General features: G+C 43.7%; 1 protein-coding gene across 3 annotated transcripts in view; it reads right to left on the reverse strand.

Annotated features, from left to right (window-relative positions):
• Positions 1 to 13,407, reverse strand: part of Fancd2 (Fanconi anemia complementation group D2) — a 61,294-nt gene that overhangs the window by 15,301 nt on the left and 32,586 nt on the right. For all 3 annotated transcript variants that reach the window (XM_077659787.1, XM_077659786.1, XM_077659788.1), the window contains exons 26-32: positions 10,609 to 10,717; positions 5,752 to 5,869; positions 5,405 to 5,498; positions 3,212 to 3,370; positions 1,998 to 2,111; positions 737 to 865; positions 166 to 284 (exon numbers count right to left, since the gene is read on the reverse strand). In XM_077659787.1, the coding sequence (XP_077515913.1) occupies positions 166 to 284; positions 737 to 865; positions 1,998 to 2,111; positions 3,212 to 3,370; positions 5,405 to 5,498; positions 5,752 to 5,869; positions 10,609 to 10,717 (842 nt within the window). The remainder of the gene's footprint in view (positions 1 to 165; positions 285 to 736; positions 866 to 1,997; positions 2,112 to 3,211; positions 3,371 to 5,404; positions 5,499 to 5,751; positions 5,870 to 10,608; positions 10,718 to 13,407) is intronic.

Genomic DNA, 13,407 nt, shown 5'->3' on the forward strand with positions numbered 1-13,407 from the left:
TGTTGTCAATTGCTCTGCAATACAGCTTAATGCATACGTACTATATTATTGAGGGTTTACTGCAACATACATAGTGCTATACGAGATTTATCACACCATTCAACATGACAGATACTTCAGTTCTTATTTCACTGAATGCATAATGTCAATTATGATGTCACTTGCCATGAAAAGAATGAATTCAAGCAGTTTAGCAACAGAGTCATGCAAGATGCTGTCTCCTTGGCTGCATTTGTGAACATGGATGCCGCATCAACCACTCCATCATTCTGCGAAATCAGGTCCTGGTAGTGAAGGGGAAAAAAAAAACATCCAGATGCTCAGAGCAGTTTTCAACCTTTCTGCATAAAAGCCGGTGACGTCACACACACAAAAAAATATCTTGCAATGAAATGTAATTCCCGAATGAAACTTAAATGACCGAGACATTTCAAGTGATCAAGTGCAGGGTCATTCACTGTTAGAGTGAACAGAAAAGCGCACGACAGAGTTGCATCACAGCTCTGCAGAGTGCCACATGAGAGTAATGCCCACACCATTGTGCATGTGCAAACAGCACAGGAAGCACAGCGGCTCCTCATGCTTTCTGCACCTGCTCGGTAGTTTGCAAGTACTATTCAACATATGGCACATTTGTTTTCCCTCCAGCAGTAGACGACAGTGTACTTACAACAGTTGTGCAAAGCACAGTATTTGAGACTGACTTCTTGAAGGAGCACTAGCGGAAGCTGGTTACCTGGAAGTACCCACTGGTCTCTTCAAGCAGGGAGCAAAGGTGTGGCACCACACTGACCATGAATTTGACCACATCCGATTTGGGGCTCAGTGCCAAGTTGGAAAAACCAATATCCCGTGACACCTTGGCCTGACATAGAAAAGTGAGGACAAACCGCATTTATGTTACCCTAAGGCACTTTTCCATCAAACATGTATTACTTATTTTTTGAAAAGGAAAAAGGAGGCGCTATTCAAACAGTTACACAAACACATCGAATTCTGATATACATGCTGCTTCAAGCCAAATTTTTCAGGAAAGAAAGTCATCAGGCATTGCCGGAATCCACAACATGCGTGACATTGATAGCTGTGAAGAACTTATGTGCCGCTTCACAGGGATTCCCTGTGCCACATCACAGGTATCACATCAGCAATGCATACAGAAGCAAAAGCAGCATGGTGGCTCCATGCCGCTGCTTACAGAGCTTACTAGACTCTTGCTGGCATATGGCAATACCGGTCCACCCAACGCTCCAAGTTCGTTTGCAAGTCTCTCGCCATTTCTATTTGCATTCCTTATACTAACCACAAACTGTGTGAGGCCTATTTATGATATATCAGTGCTGTTTTGAGCAGTTTGGAGGATCATGTGACCACGACATTCATACTCGTGGAAACTTTGGCAGCCATAAAATGTGCACGCAGCTGTAACTTAGGTGGACCTAGTACCTTTAAAGTTTGTCACCATGTACAGTCACTATAAGAAAGTACTAAAAGCATCAACAAGAATCTGGAATGCTGTTTTGCAACGGTATTATTCAAGTATTGAATTCTTTCACGAAGCAATAACAACAGATTCGAGTTCTGAAACTTGCACAAGACTTTTTCCGCCAAGAAAGTAGTCAAAATAAGCTTATTTTTTGATGCTCTTGCACCTTTCTGAGGCACCGTAAGAAAAAAAAAAGGGCTGGCACCCCCAGTCATTTTCATCAAAAATGCACACACCTTTCATTTTCGCACACACCACGAATTGTGCATGTATAAAAAAAAAATAATGGTGATTTTTGCATATGCAGCCAAGTAAAACAAATCACTGGTGGTGTACCGACTTAGTTTCTTTCTTATTTAACTGAACAACAGGCTTTGCATGGCAAAGGCTGAGCAAACTATGTGGTAGAGCGGGTCTATGGAGAGGTTACAATAGTGTTAGAAAGCTCAAAGGTACGTGAAGGCCAGCTACTCGCCCATCCCCTTAAAATGCAACTGCGAGGGAAATATACCTTGAAAGGAAACGCCCGCTTTGGTGCACTGGAAGGGAGAGCCCAGTCCAGCTTGGCAGTAAGCTCACTGAGCATAAACAAAAGCTCGGACGTCGTGAGCTTTGAAGGGGATGCCTGCCAGCAGAACAGAAAGAAGACCACACAAACGCAGTCAGTGCGCAAACTAAAATCTTCTGAAGGACCACAAGAAATAAACAGACAAAACAAACAGTGCTTTAGGAGCTGTCAAAAAGTGGTTTCCAACCAAAGTACGCCACACAACAATGAACACAGTGCAATAACCCTTACACACTGATGCACATTTACTGCACGCGTCAGCAACAAGTTATAGCAGCACAGTCATGACTGCTTCTCAAAAATACAAAGCTAGTTTCCTTGTGAACTACCTAAGCTGACGAGCCAAAATCTCAAGGAAGTTATGCTAACTTACCTGCACACTTATGATGCTAATTCTGGAATGCTAAGGCACTGGAATGCTAAGACGTAGGCAGAGTGTCATGTTCACACATGCCGCCAAAAGTACTGTCCAGGCACCAAGTTATCAGGATTCCGCAAAACACCTCGCCTCTGACTTTTGCTCATTTCAACCTCGCAAGCAAGATAACCATAATTCAGAAATTTTGTTGGCATCGTAATTTTGGATTGAGTGTATTAAAAATAGTGCACTGCCACAGCTTTTTTTTTTCATTTATGCTCTCTCAAAGAAGCACAGTTTTTGCTAAATATCGGTGAAGCACGATTCAAGCATATGTAAACAACATGTTCCTGGCAGTGAAAAGGAAATGCCAGGAACATGTCTTGCGTTGTGCTATCCTTAATAAAAATTTGGCTGCCTAGTTTTGGAAAGCAAATTACAACTAAGGCAACTTAAACATAGAATTCCATTCATGTAAACCAGTACAGTACATTGGTGCACTGTTCATTTTGACCTTGGTCTGTCGGAATGAATGTAATAGGCAGTTAATACCAGGCCAGTACTATGCCTGTTACAATACATGGCTCACTAAGTTAGCTATAAGAGTACTACCATTGCCTTACTAGTCACCTGTTGTGCTACACTAATGTGCCTAAAGCATATCTAGCTTCACTTATCACTACTGCTTGATAGCAATGTCTCAACTTCACTAAAATACTAAGTCCCCATCACTTCGCCTGTGTCAAACTTCCTAGAACTTTTCACGGTGTGTGCTATGCACCATAGTGATATTGTTCACCTCGCCATTGCCGCAGACAAGCCCCACGCTGAGAATGCCGAAGACATCGAAGTCGAGTTCACGGAAAAATGGTCGCCATGACCCGGACAATGTGACCAGTGCAGTTGCTTCTGGCTCGTTGTCTGCTGCCTCTTCATCATTGTTGTCGCTGTCATCACCCTGCACATTTCATGTCCCGATGTGAATGGACACATGACTCACGGCTACTGAATACAGCCATATGGTTATTTCAAAAGCCTTAAAGGGACAATGAGGGCAAACTAAAGTTGGTCCAGATTGACCGATTATTGTTTCATAGTGATTTTATAATGGCAAGTACTAGAAACAGAGGCTTTACACATATCAATGACACAGGCTGTTTCTACAAATAATCTGATGTGATACATGGTGAGACTTTAAGCAAACCTCTCGGAACCAGCAGGGTTACAGATAAGAGAAAATGAAGGACACTGGACCTGAATACTGAGGTGAGTTTCATTTCACAACTCCTAGAGTGCTTTCAGCACACAAGAAATGTGAAAACAACAGCAACTAAACGTGATAAAAAACACAAAACGTATGCTTACTAGGTGGCACCACAGGCAACAGATTCGATTTTGGCTTTCAAGAGCATCACATTATCTATCACTAAAATGAAGCTCAAAGCATTGACCATTGACAAGGAGCCCATTTTTGAGATGAGAAATGGTTTGTACCGTATTTACTCACGTAATGAACACATCTCTTTTTCCAGAAAAGTTGACATCAATTTGAGAGTAGGGTTCAAAATGCAGGAAAAAAAAAATTAGATTTTTTTTGTATGCATTTAAATTTCATATCATACGTCTGTCCATCCGCCTTTCTATTTGCCCATCCACCAGCCCATTCACCCGTCTGTCTGTCCGTCCATCCACCAATAAAAGCTTGCGGTTTGTATCACCGGTGTTTTGCATCGTTCGCTTCAAAAGGTGTTTGCCTTGTCATAGCGTGATCTTGTGATTTTGTGACTGTCAAAGGCACTGGCCAATGGCAGCGAGGTAAAGCTATCATGCTGAACACCGACCGCGAAGTTCAGGTGCGCATCTTTTTATGAGAGGTTAAAAAAAATAATAATAAATTCTCATTATTAGTGGGGGGAAGGTTCACTATGCGCGTGATAACCTACCTATCAAGATAAACTTCAATTTGTCCTCGGTGTCCATCATTGCTACAGCTTGAGCAACAAGATGGTAATGAACGCATGGAAACTGGCTTGCTACATGAATGCATGTGCACAAGGCACAAACCTTCTCGTTCTTGCTTTATACACAGCTAAAAGAAGAAATTTCTCAAGGTTTACATACTTGCTTATTGGGGCTTTTTGGTGGGCATAATGATTATCGGAGGTCTGAGTTAAGGGTAGATATAAAAGGGTAGGTGAGGAAGAAAAAAAAGAAGCACAATGATCATGTTCTGCAAGAAAAAACAAACACCGTATACTGCCGCCTATATAGCAGACATATTTTTCCATCTTAATTTGGAGGGCGGGTCAACCTATATGCACAGCCAACCTATTTGCGGAGTCTAAGGTAGTTTCGGCCAAGCCGCGGGTAGCATACGCCTCATGGCAGTGCCGATTCCCAGCAGGATGTATGGAGCTCTGTTTGAAAAAAAATTGAGTCCTTAATTTGTGCACAAATCAGTTCCGCTAGAAAATTCGAGTTGCGCGCAGTTTACCGGCTTGTTCATGCTAGTAATAGCACGAGAGCAACCTTCCAGTGACCTCCGCAGCACGTGTCGTGCAGGAATCCAAAACTACAGGACCGTTGGCAGTTCGGTTTGACGCTGTTCAACCGGGCACATGAAAGTGTGAAAGTAGAATGGGGTGCCAGTTCATCATCTTTGATCTCCGTACGGCTCCAACTATTGGCCTTGCAATTGTATTGTTGCACGTTTTTCGCTTTGAGGTGCGTGCACGCACCTCACAATTTTGGTTAGTGAGGGCTATCAGTCATGGAGTCAACTTACGTTTGAAGTCGACTTATACGCGGCAATATATGGTGAATATGCTAGAGAAAGGAAGCAGCACCTGATAAGCAAAGCTATTATTTGTAACTGCTGAGCTAATCATTGAATCATTTAGAACATAAGGAAGTAGCCTTAAACATAATACATACTACAAAGAAAAAAAGCGGGTGACATCCAATTTTCAGTGCATGCTATTACGTTGCTTACATCTTCATCGGGATCTGGAGAGGGTGGCTTTGCAGAGGGCTCAGGCTCATCACCAGAGTCTTCATCATCAGATAAAAGTTTTCGCTTTTTGCCCCTGTGCAAAAAAACAAAATCTGGTAAATTTACAAGTAACTGTACAAACTTCTCCCCACCAGCTTTCACCAAAGCCTGAACTGACCTACTGGGAGGAAACAGGCATTACAAACTTAGTTCACCGAGGTAATGATGCAAAACAAAAATTTAGTAAAATCAAATAGAACAGAAAATTAATGTCAGCCTTCATTTAGTAACTGCTTGCAATGTAATTTTTCTCCGATGAAACGAAGCAAAACAAAATGCCATATAACCTTGCAGCTCCTTTTCCCTTGCGTTTCTTTTTCCCAGCCGGGTTGGCAACCGCCGGAGGTTTGGTGTCCGCATCATCAATGTCAAACACTGCCAATGGGGGAACGTAGCCAGGTACTCCTATAATTAGTAGAAGCACGCACACCACAATAAGAAAATAGAGTATGACAAAATTTGGCAATGCAAACACACCAACACTGGCTAAGTATATTGCGGTATGAAGTAACTATGGAGGGCAGAATTTCAAATCATAAAGCTGTTCTAGCGAATCTTAGGCTGGTTAAGACCACAAAATGTAATAAAATTGGAAATGCCAGATAGAAGACACCTCAATAGTAGACAAATTAGAGCTTGCCGTTGACAGATTCCCCAACAGCAGCGATGTAGAGATTTTCTGAATATATTTTGAAATCGTTGTTCACGACTGTATGTCTCGATCTATGCCCACTAAGATAAGCAATTAGAGAAGACCAATCCATGGATAACACTTAACATAATTCATTGTATATGAAAACACCGGCACACAAGGCAAAAAATTGCTAAAACTGTGTCCATATTGCTACCTTTAGTAATCAAGAGTGAGCCAAGTTAGAAAACGTTAGAAGATTGTACTCTTGCACTACATTATAAGCATATCTGTGAAGTTCTCCGCAAAAGCTCTGGAGATACCTATCCAGCTCTAAATCCAAACTGAATGGCGCTGAGGTGAAAGGAAATATTTGCTATGTTGCAACTATAATAGCTGACGCGTCTAACAGCTTCTTCAGTTCTGTCTTTGTTCCGAGGTCCAATAATAGCACAACGGTAGCCTCCACCGGTAGTAGTAATGACAAAAAATTGTTATCTCGAAAGAACTGCTGTCCTTGTAATTAAAGATAGATCTGAAAGTCTTCAAGTCCCGATCTGATATCAAATGAGTTTTCGAGGCACTATTGCCAATCAGTCTCAGAATTTCTGGTTAAGACTTTTACTGTATTTTTGCACACTGCTTTGTTCCGAAACCCGCAATAACGAAATCGCCGGGGACAGCAAAAAAATTCGCTTTCGCGAGAATTTCGTTGCCGCGAAAATGAGACAGAAAAGATAGAAAACAGCCCGCAAAAAGAAAATTTATTGCCAAAAGTCAGTCAGCTTAGTTTGCCGAGCCTTGCCTTGCAGCAACTTCATGGTTCTATTCTCACACTGCAAGAAGTGATCCATTGCCACGTCGTCGTCGTGTGCGCCTAAGAACGACCGGATCGTGTCAAAGGCGTCCAACACATTCCTCGGGTTCGGGTTTACCGTCTCTCCATGTTGTGGACCTTGGTCCTCGGTGTCGTCAGTTTCGCACACGCTGCTGATGATAGCCTCATCGGTCATTTCTTCATGGACAACTACGTCGTCATCAGCGCGAACGAAATTATCGACACTGAGGCCATCTGGAACATAGTTGTCGACAGCACAAAGTGCACCCCATGCGTTGGCCAGCGATTGTGGCACTGCACTGGCAGCACAGTCATCGTGAAGTGTCTCTTCAAGCACGCTTTCATTTGGCGACTCGTCCACGCATGATGTCTGCTGGGTGGGGGCGAAGCCCGCATGCTTGAAACAGTGCTCAATCACGGTCGGAGGCGTCGCAAGCCATGCAGCGGCCAGCATCTCAAGCGCCATGAACAAGTCCACGTCGGTGGGGCGCTTGTGATGGAGGTTAAGAATGAGACGCTGAATTAGCCTCTCTTTGTAGGCGCACTTCACACTTCGTATGACGCCTTGGTCGAGTGGCTGCACAACAGAAGTGCACCCGGGCGGAAAAAAAAACAAGCGCACGTTTGTGAGCTCCATATCAACATGATGGGCGGTGCAGTTGTCTAAAAAAAGGCTCACCAACCTGCCTGCCTTTCTCATGTCCGCATCGAAGGCCTCAAGCCAGCTGGAAAATATTGAACGGGTCATCCATGACTTCCCGTTCGAGGTGTACTGGACAGGCAGCGTGCGGTTCCCCTTGAAGCAGCGGGGCTTCTTGCTCCGGCCAATAGACAGTTTTAGCTGTGCGTACGCAAGTGCTTGCGTACCCAAAGAGCTACGGCGCTGCGTGCGTTACGCTGTCCGCTCCGAAGTATAGTTTTAGCTGACCGTGCCGTAGCGTCCCTCAGGCGCACGTGGCGCCCTCTAGTGACAAGAAGTCAAACCACATCAACGCTCGGTTGAAGAAAATTTCATCCGTGATTACTGATAACTACTGTGAGTGCATTGGGAGCCTTTTTTGTTCCAAGAAGAAAAACTATGCAAACCGAAGAAAATGCAAGATCTGGCTAAAAGTTAGAAAACTGCTTCGCCAGGTGTCGTTGCTACGAGGAAAACACACTGAATATAGTTAGGCCTAGGAGCTTGAAGATCGCCAAATTATCTGAAAAACAGGGGCTAGTTATCGCTTATACCACTACGTGTGGGCAAGATTAGGCGAAATAAAAGCGAACCGCTACCATTTGAGCGAGCTATTGCGTCGAAGAATCCAGCGGCGACATGTATTTATTCCGAAGCGGGCGAGCAGGGCGCCGCCATCTTGTCAAAGTTAGCGTACGCAAGCCACGCAAGCGCCGCAACGCAAACTCCGCTGGCTACCGTACGCAAGGCTACCGTACGCAAGACGCAAGGCTTGCGCTTGCGTTCTGCGCATGTGCACTACCGTCCCCGCAAACTCCTCGCGTACGCTAACTCTTTGCGTACGCACAGCTAAAACTGTCTAATGACAAGAAGCGGCCGTTTGTCACTGCCGTCCATATTGGAGCACAACAATACTGTTACGCGCTGCTTGCTGTGCTTCCCTCCGTGGCATTTTTGACCTTTCAGGTCCAAGGTCTTCGAAGGCAGCATCTGATAGAATAGACCCGTTTCGTCCGCATTATACACGTCTGAGGGTTCGTACTGCCCCAGGATTTCTTCGGCAGTCAGCTGCCACGACGATGTTGCCACCGGGTCCACTCCTGCTGCTTCGCCCGAAATCACCTTCGCCACAATATCGTGACGGGCTTTAAAGCGGCCCAGCCAGCCAGCGCTTGCTCTGAATTGGTCATGCCCGAGCATGCAGGCAAAGTCCAGAGCCTTCTGTTGCAGCAGTTTGCCAGACAGAGGCACTTTGTTTGCGCGCTGTTCACAGAACCAGGCAAACACCGCCTTGTCAACGTCCGGGAACACCGCAGCCGTCACTGTTTTATGCTGTGCTCGAGCACCATTCTCAAGCGCACCGAGAATGGCTGCCTTGCTTTTCAAAATTGTCGACAGTGAGCTGCACGCAATCCCGTACTCGTCGGCGATATCCATTTTTTTCCTGCCTTTTTCTGCTTGAGCAATGATGGCAGCCTTCTCTTGCAGAGACAAAAATCTTCGTTTTTTGGCTGGCGGAGACATCTCAAACGCAAACGTGCGGACTGCTGCCCATACACACCGCCACCACACACAACGAACACATATTTCGTTGCGGCGAGAATTTCGTATTCTCGAGATTTCGCTATCGCGGGTTTCGACTATCTCAAAAACAACAACCTTTTTTTATCACAGGCAGCACGGTTCCCAACGTCGCTTGTCAGCAGCTGCTCAACTTCTTGAAACTGTTCATACCTTCGCCGCAGCCATTAACTCAACAAAACAAATTGATGTGATCACATTACATTTGTGAAGAGCTGTACGCATACAGTATCTATTTGCAGATTATTGACTAGGCTTGCGCTTATCTTTCTAACAGGAAAAATTAGTTCAAATAGCCAGTAATGCTCATCCACATCGCAAGTAATGTCCAGAGTTCCCCAGGGTTATGTTCTGGGTCCTGTACTATTTTTACACTACATCAATGATACTGCAGACGATATGGACCTTCATGTGGAAGTGCAACTGATTGCAGATAATTGCCTCTTGTTCTGCCATGCAAGAAATGTCGACAAGCAAGTGTTGCTAAATCAGCGTTTGAAAAATGTCAACAACTGGTGCATGAAATTAAACATGCAAATTAATCCAAGTAAATCTGTCGACATAAGTGTAACTAATAAAAAATTCCCACTAGTCTTCTCTTATAGTATTAACAGCATTCCAATCCAAAAGTGTAGTAAACTAAAATATTTAGGTGTCACAATTACTGAAATTTTACACTGGGGTGAACACACTGATCATATATGCAGTTTAGCTCAATGAAAACTCGGCTTCCTAAAACACAAACTGGAACATGCAACACCAGATGTTAAGCTTCAAGCATAGAAGAGTGTATTGAGACCAAAGTTAGAGTATACAAGCATAATATGGGACCCACATTGCCAATACCAGCTCAATAAACTTGAGAAACTGCAAAGGTTAGCTTTAAGACTTATATTCTCCACTTACCACACTGTCAGTGACAGCTCTAAGCATCCAAGCTCGACTTACCGAACTAGCCACAAGTATAAAAATAGCCTGTCTCAAGTTTCTTTATATGCCCAATGAAAATAAGCTTAATTTAGACCCTACTCTGTATATCAGACTGCCAGGAAGATTACCTCCCCATACTAATCACCCGATTGCCAATACGTCGCATGCATCTAGAGTTGACCTCTTCAAATACTTGTTCCTCCCGAAAACCACTGTTGAATTTAATATGCTCAAACCGTACATTTTTCATGACACTGATTCAGCTGAGAATCTTGAAAAAAAGAAATAAAAAACTGGAATTGTGCTTCTTGCTGTAATGTGCCTTTCTTTAGTGTTTTTTTTCCTCACCCTGTAACAGCCTGCAAAAGTCTTAGAGTATTGTAAACAAAAAAAAAACAGCAAAACACTACAGATACCAGAGTGTATTTTGCAAAAACAAATGCAAAGAACAAATGTGCCACTAGCAAAGCACATAAAACCCGTACCTTGCAGCCACTTTTCGAGGCACTTTTGGAGTTCGACAATGCGACGGATTCTGTCCACAAGCTTGGCTCTGGTCTCCTCTTCTTGCAGAGCACAGAACCCATTCACAAGCTGTGCAGAAGATTTCAGCAAAAAGACGGGACCAAGGAATGCTTAAAGGGCAGGGAAATGCTCTAGATTTGCTTGTTCTTTGCAAACTGACATGTGCACTACTCTCTGTACTAAAGGGCAACTGCACAAGCCTTAGAAATCGATGAGCTTAAAAGGGTTGAATGTGTAAAGCTTACAGATAAAGCATACGAAGTCCTATTGGGCTAGCATTTGAAATGGTCATGTAATCACCGACTCAAAATCGCGACGGCCTTCAACCTTCTCCGCAGCGCACAGCGCCAAGTAGGGGGCGCATGATGACGTCATCAAAGGTATCGGTACATTTCCAATGCATAAACGCCTGCTTTATGCCAACACACAAACGCTACCGAAGGCAAAGCCTGCCGAGCGTTCTTTGGCAGCATCCAACGAGGCACGGCAGGGCGTGGCTCACGGCAGCGCTAATTTGAAATCATACCTTCCGTGACATCACACTGAACTGCCCTGCACTCCTCTGGTGCTTGCAGGAGAAGCGCAAAATTTAATAGTCCATTATGTCACTATTTTAAATGCTAGTGCAAAAACACTTGGCATGCTTTACCTACAGCCTATGTAGATTTGAATTCTTGAATATCGCGAAATTCTCAAAAAGAGGTGCAACCTTTAAGATGGCAAGTCAGTACAAATTATTGATGGCTGAACTGTGTTAGGGGAACAGCAAACAAAACAAAGAGGCAATTGTGCCCGTCTAGTCAGTGGCCAATCAAAAGAACCAGCACACAGTGTTCCTCCACAGCGAACACACGCGAGCGTACATTCCCGTGAGTAGAAGCATGCCTTGCTGCATGAGCACAGTGAGGAAGCCAAGTGCTCTGCCAAGTGTGTTAACTCCCAAGTATGCTGCATGATCACTGACAAAGCTCACAATTGCTTTCTGCATTGTACTAGTTATTGGCCCAGCACGCACAACAGCTTTCACAATGCTGCAAGGCTTTGGTGTGACAGAAGCTGAGAGCAAACATCTCCGAAAATCAACACCCTTCCTGCAAGATGGCCCTAGCTCATGCAGCATTAGTGCTGCAGACCTGCAATTATGTAAATGTTGCCCAGCTTCATAACTGACGCTTTAAGACAGGAAGACGGAAATAATGTTCTCAACAGCATAACTTGCACATGGCACATATAAGACAGAAAACAGATAACAACAATACCAAAAAGCCTGCGAAATATGCAAAAACATCAAATTAATTTACAATATTTATTTATTTATTTATTTGACCATACTGCTGGCCTCACATTTGAGGCCGTCGCAGGAGTGGGACATCACATACACTAAAATAACACAGGTCAAGTAAGTGCCAACACAAAGGCGATCGTAGTCCAACAAGGCAATATGCATTATACAAAAGGTAAAACAAAATAGCAAAACAGGAGCAAGTAGCATATTTGAGGACTTCGGCACGGTAAAAAAAAAAAAAAAAACACAGTAACAAAAATGCAGACAAGTTTTTAAGGAGCAAGAAATGAAACAATAGCTGCTGAAGACTGATACTGTCATGAGAAACGAGCAACATGGTTAAAAAATATAATAAGCGAGAGTCAGATAAGAAAGGCGGGATGTCATCGTCAGCAAGGAAAAAAGAGTGCAAGAGTTAGCGCACCAGCATCGTAGTCGTTATTGCAAAATAAAGCGTGATATGTTGGCGATGAAATCTTTGAGTGATGCGCAGTTGACAGCATCGCAAGGCAGACTATTCCACTCACGGATTGCTTGTGGGAAGAAAGAGTACCTGAATATATCGTTGTGAAATCTGTACTCGGTTAAGTGCTGTTGGTGTTTTGTTCTGGTAGTGCGCGTGTTTGACTTTATTAAGTACTTACTCGTATCGATTTTCATACCGCCATTAAGCAGAAGGAAAAGAAACTTGAGGCGCAGTAGTCTGGCTCGGTTATGTATAGTGGGAAGGTCGGCTTGTCTTAAGAGCTGTGTAGGGGAGTCGTGACGGCGATATTTGTTAAAAATAAATCTGACCGCTTTTCGTTGTACGCCCTCTAATCTTTCTATGTATTGTTTGCGGAAGGGGAGCCAACATATTATTCCATAGTCCATTATGGAGCGAACAAGTGAAGTGTATGCTAAGAGCTTAGTGTCGACTGATGCGGATTTAAGCGATCGTTTAATCGAGTAGAGAGCTGCCAGTGCTTTATTAGTAATATAGGCTACCTGCTTGTTCCATTTAAGATCCGAGGAAATTATTACTCTAGATGATGATTATTTGATTTCAATGCTGCAACCCCAGTGAAAATCCTAACTGGCTCTGGGTCTAACTGGTTTATGGAACAATTCCCAGTTGGTTCCATAAACCAATCAGGGCCAATTAAGAATTTTCATCAGGAAAAGGCAGCTTGGCCGAAGAATGCCACGGCTAATGTATTTGGTCTACAAACAAGGTGGAGTGAAAGACCTTTTCTCCCATGCATTTCACATTACAGAAGCCAAGCACCAGGCCAGAGAAAATTTAGTGCCCAACGGACTACTACTGGTTACACAGCGGCGCTGGGGTCGAACCAAACAATCTCTCGCATACGAGGCAGATGCTCAAACCACTAGGTCACTGCTGCAGTACTACATCCACTTTTCCAATTTTTAATTTAATTAATAAATTATTAATCTCCTGTAAAAAGAACTATGTGAACACTTTTGCGGGGCC

The sequence above is a fragment of the Amblyomma americanum genome, chromosome 3 (genome assembly GCF_052857255.1).
Source record: "Amblyomma americanum isolate KBUSLIRL-KWMA chromosome 3, ASM5285725v1, whole genome shotgun sequence".
Classification (NCBI taxonomy): Eukaryota; Metazoa; Arthropoda; class Arachnida; order Ixodida; family Ixodidae; genus Amblyomma; species Amblyomma americanum.